General features: G+C 36.9%; 1 protein-coding gene across 1 annotated transcript; it reads right to left on the bottom strand.

Moving 5' to 3' along the window:
- Window positions 1-6,550: 6,550 nt before the first annotated feature.
- On the bottom strand, window positions 6,551-7,670 carry LOC110301672 (olfactory receptor 145-like). The gene has a single exon (XM_021172241.1). The coding sequence runs from the start codon at window positions 7,577-7,579 to the stop codon at window positions 6,644-6,646; it is 936 nt and encodes a 311-aa protein (XP_021027900.1). The 5' UTR covers window positions 7,580-7,670; the 3' UTR covers window positions 6,551-6,643.
- Window positions 7,671-15,329: the final 7,659 nt, after the last annotated feature.

Raw genomic sequence — 15,329 nt, 5'->3', positions numbered from 1 at the left:
AATTAATGTAGCATTTTTCAAACATCAGAAGCTTACTAACAGAATATGATGGTGCTGATTGAAGTAAAATTGGTTTTATCTACAAAATAGAATTAAAAGTTGCTTTCAGACAAGATCTGCCTATATCCCAAATTGCCCTTGACTAATGCTTGAGGCTCCTTAGAGTTGGAAGTAGACACATCTACTGATATAATTAGTGATATTTCCTCTAATAAAAGTTGTTCCTTAAGGTAAGCCATGTGAATGAGGACATTGCAGGGAGAAAAAAAAAGCCAAATGGCAGGAATAAGTTTAGATAAGTCCTATATTGGAAGATAGTGACATGACTACAGGTATTTAATCTACCCCCTTCATTGCCCTTGTTAGTCTTGGAAGGGTTATTTCTCTCCTTCATATAAAACCTTACCCATTGGAGTGGTGCAAGATATGTTTTAAAGACCATAGAGTTGATATCATATTTAAGATATAAACAGAGACTACCAATGGAAACAAATAATGGTAATAATAATTTAATAATCAACAAGGTAAAATAATATATAATCATAGGATGTTCTTCATAACTGTGAGGGAGGATTGCAATGGATTACCATCGAATATACGTAGTTTTAACACAAGTATTGAGTATGTCTGTTTCCATAACAAAATTATAAAACAATGAATCTTAGAATACTTCAATTTCCTAAGCACAAAAAGAACTAAAAACACTTTTGTCAGCAGAACTTTGAACAGATTCACCAGTAATTACCTGGAGGTACTGAAGACCAAGGAAATGTGTTAGCTTATTCATCATAGTGTCATAGTACTTCAACAATTCAGGTTGTGACACATACATAGATGTCCTAAGTAATTTTTTTTTTACCGACTAAATGAGTGTACTTAAGAGTCCTGATTTATTTAGATAATATTCTTTGAAGGGTCTTTTATGGGGTGGGGGATTTATTATTAGTTATGGTTAAATTTTTGGACCTAAATATTCTTTTATAAATATTTAGGGTAAAAATTCATACTCATAAAGATTCAAGAACCTCTAGTGTGTGACCAGATAATAAATTTTTAAGTCTGGATTTACTAAAGCAGAGAGAAAAAGATGATCAATTTTAATTATCAAATTTGCATTGGGTACAAAGAGCTTGAAAAACCTAATGGAAAAAGACAAAACAAAGTGGCATCCCCTCCAATACTCAACCAGCATTTGTGTAACTAGAGATTAGAAGTTCCTCAAAGCTTCAGTTGATCTCTCAAATCCCAAGGCTAATTCCCCACACTATTGAACAGAAAGGAACTCCATAATTTCTCAATAGAGAGACAAAATAAGTCCCAGGAGATAAACTTGCTTTTTGTCCTGAAGGAGATGAATTCTTTATGAATATATTAAAATTACTGTTTCATTTAGTGGCTTTTGAGAGGTCATATATGAATGAGGCAAAGCATGGAGCTTTGGTAGTTTGTCTCTCAAACTTCTGAAAAGGTTTCTTCTATAAGGAATCCAAGTCAGATTCCAAAACTTCCAATTCTAATGCTCAAATGATATGAAAATTAAAATATTCTTTATTCCTTGTTTTTTTAATCTAGTTTTGTTTTAGTTTAATTTTATAATTTTCAAACTTGCTTGGAGGAAGAATTTTGAATGTACTTCTAATAAATAAATGATAGCTATTTGAGGTGGTGTGTTGGGTTTGTTTTGTGCACTGTGTATTAAGAATCTGAGTTCTGTTCTCCAGTCCAGGTGACAATCTGATCTTGGGGCACTGCATCAACCAATGTGCTGTGAAGAATGCTCCCCAGTAGTCCCTGATGGTTAACAAATGGCTGGACCCTAAGAGTGGGCAAAGAGGGTAGGAAAGCACAACTTAGAGTTGATTGAAGGAATCTCAGGAGAGACCATAAGGGAGAAGGAGGAAGAGAAGAGAAGGTCACCATGATGCAGGATAGACCATGAGCACATGGAGAAGAGAAGCTCACTCTGAGCACACACATGGAAAAGAACAAGGCTGTCAAGGTTCTAACAGCAAGTAACTCAAGACCTATGGCTAGGATGTAGGTGTGAAGAGCACAGAACCTGCCCAATCTAGGCTTACAGCTTGTTGATTAAAGTTCCAGATTTCTGTGTCTTTTATTCAGGAGCTATGCAGGCTAGAGTGAGTGGGGCATAACACGCCCCCCCCCCCAAGTATTTCAATAGTGATGTATATCTAAATATACCTGAGTACCTGAGTGTAATCTTGTACATTGTAAATCCAGGAATATCTCAAAATTCATTCTCTCTCTCTCTCTCTCTCTCTCTCTCTCTCCCCCCACCTCGCAAAAGAGCTTCTGCTTTACACTTAAGTAAAAGCCTAGGAGATCAGTAAATTCTTCCATTATTTAAGAGCATCTGTAATATTTCATTGTTTATCAAGTTGTAGGTCTGTTACACTCTTTGTCAATACATCAGAAAGCAAAAGATTCATATATATAAAAGAATAATGACAACTTGATAGTTACATTAGGGGATAAAACTACTTTGCTACAGAACTTTGCACTATACATGATATAATAAAGTCATTCAGGGACAAAATGACTAACCACGTCCACACATATAAAAGATGTTTCCCTTTTTTGTCTACAATGATTCATCCTCCTGACTTATTCTTTCTGAATTCAGGGAGTGGAAATAATGTAAATGACTTTTGTGTGCTAAGGTACCTCCTCCTGGAGAAAACTGGGAAACATGGTAAGCTAACAAAACCTACAAATCTCAGGACATCCAGGAAAGTTATAAGACTCACCAGGCCTTCCCTGAGGTTATATAAGTAGCAACTTATTTCTGGGTAGGGGAAGCTCTCTTTAGGGAAGTTGTTCAGGAAGATTCAGCTAAATAGATTTGGTGAGTCATTTCTCATTTTGGAGTGAGCATTTCAATGAAGCAACTGCCCTTGAATCACCCATGCCCTTTAAAATACTTGCTCCTGTAAGTGTAAGTACCCTACTTTTTCCTCACACTGGTCATGAGGAGAATAAAGTCTTTCGTTTTTTGTCAGTGCAGCATTTTGGATGGATAGGTGTTTTGTTTTTACATTGTTTCAAGGAAAAACACACAACAGTTTTCTCTCTCATCTCATAAATGCACAGGCTACTTTGCAGCTTTGACCTTCTCAACTTTCTCCACATATGAACACATCCAAATATAACCACTCAGAAAACTGGTTTAGCTATTTGTTCCTTACATAGATAACATTTGCTATTTATTTTGACCTATCTTCTTGGTGTTATTTATTTACATAAGCATGTATTTATTTAGTCAGTGTCTAGATATGTAGCTCAGGCTGGTCTAGTCTTTGCACTCTTCATGTCTGTACACAACAGGAGCTAGGATATCAAGCATGTACTACCATACATGGTATGCATTTTTCAAAAGTATATACTAACAATATTTTTTGATTTCATAGTAAGGATGAGGAAAAAGTACAGTATAAACCTGTTAACCCTCACTTGACTCATAATGCATCCATATCAACTAGCTGCATCAGAATGGAGCCCATCTTGTGAGAATCAGACCAATTTTGATACACTGATTATTATCCAAAGTCCATAATTAAATTGTGAATACCTAAATGCTATAATTTTTTAGGTGTTGATAAGGATCCAACACAAATAGTATACTGCCGTAAATAAATATCCTGCATATCATTTATTATTTTCTACACTCAAACCCCAGTAGCCATGAATAATTTTAAGCACCATAGTTCTCTGCTTCTGGAGGCCATATATTTAGAATCATGCAATATATTTTTACAATTTTCAGATTGACATTTTTTTTTTTTACTTTGAGCTTCCTCTGTATATTTCTGTGATTTGGCCCATTTTACCTTCTAAATAAAGAAAATTCCTTTGTGTCAATGTGCCAAGGATTATTTATCCCTTCACATACTGAAAGATATTGCAGTTTCCACACTCCCCTATTCTATTCCTTCTTAATAAACACCTTTACATATCAGAGTGAAAGTTTGGTTTGGGCATTTAGCTTCATTTTATTAGGTAAGTTTCAGTGAGTACACTTGTTAGCTCACTATATCAGAATATGCTTTGTGATATTTTTCTGAACTTTTAAAAGTATGATCTTAAAGGCAGAGGCAACAAAAAGCAATAATGCAGCATATGCAATCTCATCAAAATTCAAATATATTCACAGAAAAGAAAATTCAACAGAATAACTAGATAGTTTGTAAATATTAAGGAAATACACACAGACAATACACACAAGAAGGGTTCAGTATCCACTTGTGCTAAGAATTTACATGGCCACAGGCATATGGTAAAAATTCAACAGCATGAATCATAAAGAAACTCAATATAAAACCAACATTATATACCAAATTACAACTGTTAAAATAACTATTACCAAGAAAGGGAAATAAAATGAGTGTTTCGGAGGATGTTAGAGAAAACTAACAGTCTATGTTTACAGAGACATTATAAAATAAAATAAGAAATTCCATCATTTCTAGGAATAGTTAGCCAACACTAAACAACCTTAGTGGTATTTCTGTAGAGTTTTCGTTTAATTTTTCTTTGTTTAAGCATTCTGTGTGTGTGTGTGGGGGGAATTATTGCTTCATCTTATTTTATTTGTATTTTTAATATTTTTAATTTAACTCTTTTTTTTGTAAATAGAGAGACAAAGGGTATGAACTTCGGTAAGTGGGATGGTAGGAATAATCTGGAATGACTTGAAAGATGGGAAAGCCATGATTAGAATATATTGTATGAAAAACATTTCAATCAAAAAGGAAAAAATAAAACTATTATGTAAGTTAACTGTGCCCACCTGTTGAGTACATACACAAAGGTAAAGAAATCTTTGTGTTAAAAGAAACCATACTCCCCATGATATGTACAGAATTTTTACCTTAGTTAACATGTGCAATAGGCCTAGATTTCATTTCTCTCTCTCTCTCTCTCTCTCTCTCTCTCTCTCTCTCTCTCTCTCTCTCTCTCATTTTATATTCCAATTGCAGCACCATCACTGCTCCTGGACTTCCATCTTTACATAACCCCTCATCCCCACCCTCCAAACCCTTTTTATCAAATCACTGCAGAGTGGTCACATCCTCTCCACTAAGACCAGAACAGACAGCCTAGTTAACAGAATGTGATCCACAGGCAGGCAACAGAAAAAGGGGCAGACCCAACTACGGCTATTCGGGGACCCTCATGAAAACCAAGCTACACATCTGCTAGATATTTCTGGGAGACCTAGGTCCAGCCCATACTTGCTTTTTTCTTGGTGGTTGAATCTCTGGGTGCCCCCAAGGGTCCAGGTTAGTTGACTATCTTGGTCTTCCTGTAGACTCTCTATCCCCTTCAGGTCCCTCAGTCATTCCCCCAACTCTTCAACACTACCTGAGCTTGTGGGTCTTTGCATCTGTTTCCATCAGCTGCTGTGTGGAGCCTCTCAGAGGACAAATATGCTAGGCTGCTGTCTGCAAGCATAATAGAGTATCATTAATAGTGTTAGAGATTGGTGTTGGACCATTCATTGGTTGACCATGATCTCTGTCTCTGTTTCATTTTTTATGCAGGATGATACATTCTGGGTTGAAAGTTTAGTGAGTTGGTTGGTGTCCTTAGTTGAGTGAATACAAACTATGTCCATGTATGCAACAAACTTTTTGTTTTGTTTTGCTCTGGCTTTTTATTTTTTGTTTGTTTTTTGGTTTGTTTTGACTCTTTTGTTTTGAGACAGAGAAATAATGTTAAGTTTGGACCTTAGGTAGGTACTTAGGGAGAATCTGGGATGAGTTGAAAAACTGGAAAAGCAGAATTAATTAAGTATAGTTTGAATAATTATAAACTACATTGTTATAGTCTATTATATTACAGTTTAGGATATAAAAATATTTTAATTATAAATACCTGAAATTTATTCAGACATTTTATATTATAAACATAAATGATTAATTATGTGAAATTACTATTATAATCATTATTTGTATGCTATTACATACTGAATTTTAAAATACCATTTTATTTAATATTAATATATGCTATAATGTGTAAGATTTTTTACCAACATGAAAATAATAATAGTAAATGTCTACACAAATGTACATATTTTGAAGATTATTTTCCATGTGTTAAGTTCAGATACCTAGAGAGAATTCATCTTTGCAACAATGACACTTTAGATTTGAAGTTTATATAAAATTATTTATCTCAGAGTGGATTCTTTACATGATGATAATATTTTAACATATATTTGACTGGTACTTATGCTGGAAAAGATGCTCCAATTACCCATAAAACACAAGTAGGAAACACTGGGGAGATCATAAGATATAATTGCAGAAAAACAAGCAGATATGGTCTTTTATTACTGTAATTCTTTCCGTCAGGAGGCTGAGGCAGGAAGAACACCATGAGTATAAAAAGGAAAGGAAAATGGAAAAATAAAAGGAGAGAAGAATAAAAGAAATTTCAAAACCAATATTACCTAGTATTAACTTATGTTTTCTAATACCCTGTCAGGTGATATAATATTCTCATTTTCCAAAGTTTCAGACCAGGTCAGCTCCAAAACCAGTGTTTTGTATTTGACCCTTCCTTTGTCTTCATATTTCAAGAGGAGCTGGTATTCTCTTTAGTAACTAATATTATCCCCAACTCAGGAGGATATTTTCATCCTCAAGATTTTTCTCAGGGCAATCTTGACCTCCTTGTTCCTGAAGCTGTAGATCAAAGGATTGAGCATGGGTACCACAATGGTGTAGAATACAGTGGATACTTTCCCTTGATCCATGGACAAAACAGAGGAAGGATGGAGGTACATAAATGCCCCTGACCCAAAGAAAACAGAAACCACAATAATATGTGAGCTACAGGTGCTGAAAGCCTTAGATCTACCTTCAGTGGATCGGATGTGAAGGATGCTAGAAAGAATGAATGTGTAAGAAACAACGATGGTGATGCTGGGCACACCTACATCAAAACCTACAACAATGAATACTACAAGTTCATTAATGTAAGTGCTACTGCAGGAAAGCTCTAGCAGAGGAAGGATGTCACACATGTAATGATTGACAGTGTTGTCCTTACAGAAGGTCAGCCTCATCATGCACCCTGTGTGGGCCCATGCACCAATAAATGCTCCCACATATACAATGAGAGTCAACAGAGAGCAGACCTGAGGGGACATGGTAACAGTGTACAACAGGGGCTTACAGATGGCCACATAGCGATCATATGCCATCACTGTCAACACATAGCATTCTGCACTGACAAAGAAGCAGTAGAAATAGAGCTGAGTCATGCATCCTTCATAGGAAATTGTGTTCCTCTCAGAAACAAAGTTTACCAACAGTTTTGGAGTGATAACAGTAGAGTAACAGAGATCAATGAAAGATAAATTAAAGAGGAAGTAGTACATAGGAGTGTGAAGAGGGGAATTCATTCCAATCAGAGTCAGCAGGCCCAGGTTTCCTGCCACTGTGATAGCATAGATGCCTAGAAAGAGGAAGAAAAGGGGAAAATGAGTCTCTGTATATTCTGTTAAGCCAACCAGGATAAACTCAGTAATGAAGGAAATATTTTTAGTGTCCATTCTCTTCTACCAGGATCTGAAAGACAGAAGCCATGTTCAGAATTAGGAAAACAGGCTGTGTCTAGTCATTTTGCATCCAACAGACAAGAGCCTTTGCTGAAACTTGGCTATTTTGTGGTTTTATTGCTGCTCTTATGAGCGAGATGTGTGGAAGGTTAAGCAAAGTTAAAATACATGGAAGAAATGTGCCAAGAAGATAAACAGTCATTCTCTTTTTTTGTTTCTATTTGTCTTTAGCATTCTGATTTATGCATGCCAACCTTCACTCACTACATTCTAGATACCCTGCATTGACAGCCAATGAAGACTGTCATTTAGGATGGAGACCTCAGAACTGAGCTAGAACAGAGACTGACAGAAATCTTTTGGCTTCCCAAGCATGAGCAGCAAGCATTAAGTTGGCAGGAAATCTAGAGTATCCTTCAAGAAAATTCTTGGATTTAAAGACATCCTGGAGAAATGGCAAACTGAACCTACATTCCTCCTACAAGAATCTTTCAACCTTCTACACTTCATGTTTAAATTTGGACACAACAGTAAAGCACATGAAAGAATAATGATAATGCTTACCTTTCTGTCTAGTGGACTCAGAACTTTCCTTGTAATCTGCTTTCTGCCTTTAGTCTCTTGAGAGAAACAACTCTGCTCCTAAAGGGAATGGTAGTTCCATTTTAATGTCCCTCCCCTCTCAAGAATTTGTAAATCTCAATTCTACTTTATCCAAGAGTTAGATAAAGACCACCATTTTTTATTAATATGATTCTCACCACCATTTTCTACATCACAGAACAGAAATCTAAATAACTCTCATTTCATGTCTCAATATAATACCAAGTAGAGTTATGTAAATCGTTTTATCTGAGTGACATTATCTTTAGGACTTGATATAGAGACCACTCCAGCATCCTATTCCTTAATTAACATCCTTTAGAAAGAACATGTCTTAGACATTATTTATAAAGTAATGAAGGTGATTTCACTCTGATACCCTTTGAAATAATATTCAACTCTAATTTTACTTCTGGGATTGTATATTCCCTAGGGCAGATGAGGTAGAAAACTTTCCACTTCCCTTGTCTTTCTCACTGTATTTCTTTGGTTTATAGCTATACATGCAAACATATGACTAATGATATCGTAAGCAATTACCAAAATATCAGAGGCTCCTGCACATCTTTCCACTTGTAAAGCATGGTGTATCATATATGATGCATGATGCTTTATGTACAGTACTTTCTTTTGTTTTAACTTAGTATTTTCTCTGGCTAGCTCTCTTCATACTCACCTCCCCCAATTATAAATGTTTTTATCTTACCATATACATTTTATACCCTTCCTTCCTTCTCATACAACTAAATATTGTAATTGAACTTTGTACTTGATTTACAAAGCACACATTTGTTCTTTTACTTTTATTATTTAAATGACTTAATTAAAGTGTCATCGACATTGTAACATAACTAATTAATCCTTGTTGGTTTGAACACTATTTTCCTTTTTGTTGTAAAAAAAATTTATACACTTAGACTTTTCTACAGATACACACACACACATATGTACATACATGTATATGTACATATACCATATATATATATACATTAACAACAATCACTGAAAAAAGAGGACATGAATATTGAAAAGAACTAGGTGAGGTATATGGAAAGATTGGCGAGGAATTAGAAGGGGGAAGTTCTGTAATTAAAGCTCAAATATTTAAATAAGCAACTTTTAAAATGTGACAATCTAGTAAATGGCATATTGCTACTAATTTGCATAAAATTCCACTGTCTGTTACTAGCTTACATATTTTTTATTAATCTGTAATCATATGAAATGTTTTTATGGGCCTTGCCTTCTTATGTCCCTTTCCCATTTCTTTGGGATCATTCTCACTTTGCACAATAGAAGAATGTAAATCCAGGATGCTAAATGTCACTTGCTGTCAAACATTCTTAAGTCATCACCAGTACATTGAATTACATAATTTTATGTTAAACAAAAATTTTAAATTCCTAGAGTCAAATATGTCTCAAATAGTATTTGAAACTTGTACAAGATTACCTTAAAATCACTTATTTTATAATCAAACATTAATTTATAAAAACATTATCTCTTGCTTACATCACTGTAAAGCTAAAAACTAAAGCACACTTGTATTGATCTCTATGTTCATTCCCCAAACAGAAGTCAAGATCCCTTGTTGTTGTTGTTGTTTGTTTGTTTGTTTTATGCTTTTGTTTTTATTTTACATAATCATAATCATTAAATCAGAATATAGCTTATGCCTTTACATTGCCGTTAACATAACGAAAATCCCAAGTGTTACAAATGTCTGCAGGATCCCAAACTGCATTTCTCATATTCCTTTCCTATCTCCATTCCCCCTCTGACTCTCATTCACTTATTCCATTCACAACAGGATATACACAGCTTCAGCCCAGATGTTTTCATCATTATTACTCTTATTATTAAAAGCATATTTTCCTGTACATCTGCTATAAATGGCACATTTGTTAAGTAAGGCTCTATGTAAGATTGATCTTTACATTTTGACATGTCTTTCTCTATATATCCTCCATTTGTATAAGCTGATATAGACTGTCTCTGTTTGGGATTGATTTTTTCCATCACTGAGCCCATGAGAGAACACAGAATAGAAGTCTAGGCGATAGGGCAATGTGTCTCAAAGCTATTTGAACATAAAATATTCTACACTAGAATCTTAATTAAAAGCTACCAATAATTAATGTACTTTTATTTTAAAAGGGAAATTATGTAGTCCCAAGCTTCTTAGGTCATGACACACATAGGGGCTGAGTTTATTCCCTTCCAATAAGGCTCCATGTTAACCTCTGATGTTTTCATTCAAGAGGCAGTGTATGAAAAGAAAAAAGTTAAGTCTTGATTTTCCTTTACATTTTCTGCTCAATTCCTTTGTACCCTTGTGTATACCAGAAATTTTAATTTCAGTTTTAAAAAAGAATCTTAGATATAAATACTGATATGATGTTTGTAATAATATCCTCCTAATATCTCTAGATCAAAGCCAAACTTGAAAAAGATACAATTTGATAGCTAAATTTAATGTTTAAATAAGTTTGAAATATAAGACTACACCTTTTGTTTTCACCATTACAAACTTCTTAGAGTTCATGACTCCCTGACAAAGGCTTTGTGTGTGTGTGTGTGTGTGTGTGTGTGTGTGTGTAAGCTTGACCTCATGCCCTCACACTTGAGTGGCAAGCACTGTATTAATTTTAATTATCCCCTGAGCCCTGCATTGCATTTTTCTAAGTAAGTCTGATATAGCTTTGTCTCAAAGACAAACATTTCCCTGTTATATTGAACACTAAGGAGTTAATGATTTGCTGAGATTTGCTGGACAAAATACCTTTGGACATTAAAATCTTATTGTAGAGATGCAGTATATCCTGAGCTTGAGGCTTCATTTTTTTTAACATAAAAATATAGTTTCTGGGGAATCATGAAGATGAAGCATGCTAAATAGGTTTTACAGGTTAGAGTTAGTGGCTCCTGGGGTACTGTATGCTTTGTAAACAATGATCCTGCTGCTCATACATGACATAGCTGTTGGTGACAATGAATAAATAGGAGACAGATTGGTTCTTGTCACTTTTATCCTAAATACTTCAGGTTTGAAAAATAAATAGCAAATTGACCTATTGTTTTTAAACATGGAAATGGGAAAAATGGTTTTAGCAAATAAAAATGTCTTGGGATATAAACAAGATATAGATAATACAAAAAAGGCAGAATACTCAACAAAATATGGTAGAAATTGTCTCTGACATCACATATTTCAGTATACTAGTCTCTTATTTTAAATGTGTTAATTTATAATTATTCTGTACCTTTCATATTTGTCTAAATTGGAAAGCACATAAGCTTGACCAATAGATATCATTGTTAATACACATTCCCTTTTCTGACTCTGTGTGTGTGTGTGTATATATATATATATATATATATACAGATGTATATATATGTGCAATATATATTATATATATATAATATATACATATAATATATGTGCAATATATATATTGCACATATATTTTTGTGTAGATATGAAGGACTGAGGGTGACATCTAGTGGTCTGCCTTATTTGCTTGAGATAAGATCTCTCACTTCCTGGGACTTTGTGTGTTAGTTAGCCAACTAAGCAATCCTCCTGAGCCTTCCTGTACCAGTAAGGGATTACAGGCATGAACAGTGCGTGTCCAGCTTTTGGCATGGATTCTAGTGATTTAAACTCAGTTCTCATACTTGCACAATAAATACAATGACATACTGGACTATTTCTATAGTCCAATAGTGATTCCTCAGTTACATATTTACTATTTTATGTAATATCATATCAGTTGATATTTATTTAATAGGCATCAACAAGAGACGTCTCAAATTAACTCTTTATTTTCAGAAAAGAATAATGGAGAGATCACTGTTGGTAAATTGGCATGTGTTCTTAGTTTGAATTTCCAACACACATATACAAATCTACATGTGGTAGTATCTGTATGTAATCTCAGAAGACTGAGACTGAGGAACTCTGAGGATTGCTAGCCCTGCAGCCTACCAGCTGGTGAGTTCCAGGTTCAGAGAGGTCCTTTCGGCAAAATAAGCTTAAAAGATATCGGGATACATGACCAAGCCAGCTCAGTCAGTCACCAGGTTCTCCAGCACAGGAGTGAGGATTAAAAAGAAAAAAAGTCAGTTAGACATCATTGTAGCATGACCCCAGTCAATTCTGAGACTGAAGGCAGGTTTATTTTTTCGAATCTGCTTTTATACCATGTTAATTGCATACAGATATTAAGGGTGAGTAGTACAATAAGGAATCAAGCAAGACAATAAACACAAAGTTCCAAGATTACTCCCGTGATCACTGTTTCTAAGGATGATGAAGAAGTAGTTCTTTCTTCTACCCTAAAAGATGATTCTTACTTCCTTGTCCGTGGCCAATGTCAGGGTCACAATAAAGGAAAGAGAAGAGTCATCATAACTTCTCTTTTTGATCAAGTTTTTGAAGGTGGTTTCCAGTCTCCATGTTCTCTGTCCCACAAGGTCTAAAAGCTTTGAGCAAGGCAGCTTGTCCACTGTGGGATATAGGCAAGCATAGGTGGGTCAGGAAAATATATCCAAAATGTCACCATTGTCAGGGAAGTCAGAAAGCTCACAGGTCAGCACTATTCTTTGTCTTAGCATCAGCATATCACATCAATCACTCTGGTAGCCTGCATGTTCCTTCGGCATCCTGAATAAAAAACACAAACATGACTGTGGGGAGCGGGTGTGGCTGCAGTCCCAAAGGCACCAGGGACTGTAGCTAAGTCGTATGACTTGCACCTGACTTCCTCATATAAACCACAAACATCTTGAGAGCTGCGCAGGTGTACCAGGATACTGGTAAATCCATTTTGATGGAGATATGCCCCTGCTGCCCTGATTAGCTGAAGCTGTGTGCCTGGTGAGGTGGCGTGGCCTGCTGTGCGTGGATGAGAACTGAGAGTATTTAAGAGTGAGAGGCCCAGGGTTGGGGGGGGGGAGATATAAACAAGAAGAAACAGGACTGAATAAACTGCTGTAAGAAGGACTGGTGGTCGTGTTGTTCTTGCTGGTCGAGAGCATATTCGACAATTGGTGGCCCGTACAGGGAACCGACTCCCCCCACTGAGTTCAGAACTTTCAGCAGTCAGTGGTTGCTCAGCAGTCAGTGGTTGCCGGCAGGGTAAGTTCACAGGTGAGTGAAACTTACGACCCCAGGAGTTTGGGAAGGACCTCGGATAAAAATAGAGGCGATATATATATATATATATATATATATATATATATATATATAGTTGCCAGGAAGCAGGCACAAAGTAACGATAAGGTTCCCGGTTTGGGGACAAGTTAAGGTTCCTGGCTTTGGGACAAGTTAAGGTTCACGGTTTTGGGACAAATTAAGGTTCATGGTTTTGGGACAAGTTAAGAAACTATGATAACCTCAGTGTAGTGATCAATAGATCCTCACTGTGTAGTTATGCTTTTTTCTCCCATTGACCCTTTGTGGGTAGGTCTGAAGTTTCGGTCTTGTTTGTTCTGATATATAGACTCTGTTACTGTTTGGATTGTCATCGAGAGGCAGTCAAGACAGGTCAGAAAATCCTTATAGAGCAACAAGAGTATGTCGGAAGAGGAGAAAGGCTAAAAAGAAAAAAGAAAAAGGAGACACAGTAAAATCAGGTGAACAGAAAGGACAAGACAACAGAGTTGAGGCAGAGGAGGAAGGTGAATTAGCTTCTGCTCCCCCTCCCTATGCCTCCTTGTCAGCCTGTTATGGGTGGACCTTCTGTCCGGAGGTCTGGAAAGAAGCTAGGCTTTCTCTCCTTGCTGGGATGTCCTGTTTTCACTGTCCAAACAGGGCAGAGATATCATGAGCCTCTGGATTTCAAGGTAATTAAGAATTTGGACATACGGCCTGAGTGCTTCCTATACTGTGGCTCAGGTGGAGGCCTTGAATAGACACTGCATGATGCTGTCCGATTGGGCAGGCTTGGTAAAGGCATGCCTTTCACCTGGGGAGTATTTAGATTGGAAAGCCTTCCTTATTGAATTTGCAAACGAACAGGCAGCTGCTAACGCTGTTGCAGGAAATCCAGCATGGGATAGGGATATGCTGCTTGGTCAAGGTCGATTTGCACAATAACAAACAGGATATTCACTGCAGGTGTTTGGGCAGGTGAATCAGATTGCCATAAGGGCATGGAAATCACTGCCCAACAGAGGGGAAGTTAGTGGAAACTTAACTAAGATCATCCAAGGTCCCACTGAGCCGTTCTCAGACTTTGTAGCTAGGATGGTTGAGGCAGCAGGAAGAATCTTTGGTGACCCTGATACTGCTATGCCCCTGATAAGGCAGTTGGTTTATGAACAATGTACCCGAGAATGTAAGACTGCCATTATGCCTTTTAAAAGCAAGGGTATCGAGGCATGGATGAAGGTGTGCCGAGAACTTGGTGGGCCATTGACCAATGCTGGACTTGCTGCAGCTGTCATGCAGTTGCAAAAGAGAAAGAGGGATGTGCCTCTCGGAGCTTGCTTTAGGTGTGGCAAGCAGGGACACTTGAGGAAGAGTTGTCCTGAAAAAGGAAGTGGTTCCAGGGGAAGCAGGACTCGCCCCCTGGAGTCCCTTTGTGTCCAAAGTGTAGGAAAGGGAACCACTGGGTTAGTGAATGCAGATCAGTCAGAAACATCCATGGCCAGCCTCTTACTCCTGGAAATGAAAGTGTGTGGTCAAAAAACGGGCAGTGGTGCCCTCGCTTCCAGGGCCCGCAAATATATGGGACAGTGGACAATTTCCAGGGGGAAGAGGAGACCTGACCAACATTGAGACATCCCCACAACCGCGGAGAGCCACTGAAGGTTCAGCAGGATTGGACCTCCATTCCACCACCAGACTCGTATTAACTCCCCAGATGGGCACACAGGTGATTGAGACAGATTTTAAAGGTCCTCTACAAAAAGACACGGTAGGATTGTTATTTGGCCGCTCCTCGTCTGCTTTACGCAGGCTCATTGTCCATCCAGGAGTTATTGACCCTGATTATCAAGGGGTAGTTAAGGTTATGGTCTCATCACCACGAAGTATTGTGTCTTCCCTGTGGATGGAGTAGCTCAAATTGTACTTTTACCTAGCCTTCATGGGCTCTTCCCCTCCGCTGGTAAACAAAGAGGAAAAGGAGGGTTT

This window comes from Mus caroli, chromosome 9 (assembly GCF_900094665.2).
Source record: "Mus caroli chromosome 9, CAROLI_EIJ_v1.1, whole genome shotgun sequence".
Lineage (NCBI taxonomy): Eukaryota > Metazoa > Chordata > Mammalia > Rodentia > Muridae > Mus > Mus caroli.
This window is presented reverse-complemented; position numbering and strand designations above follow the sequence as displayed.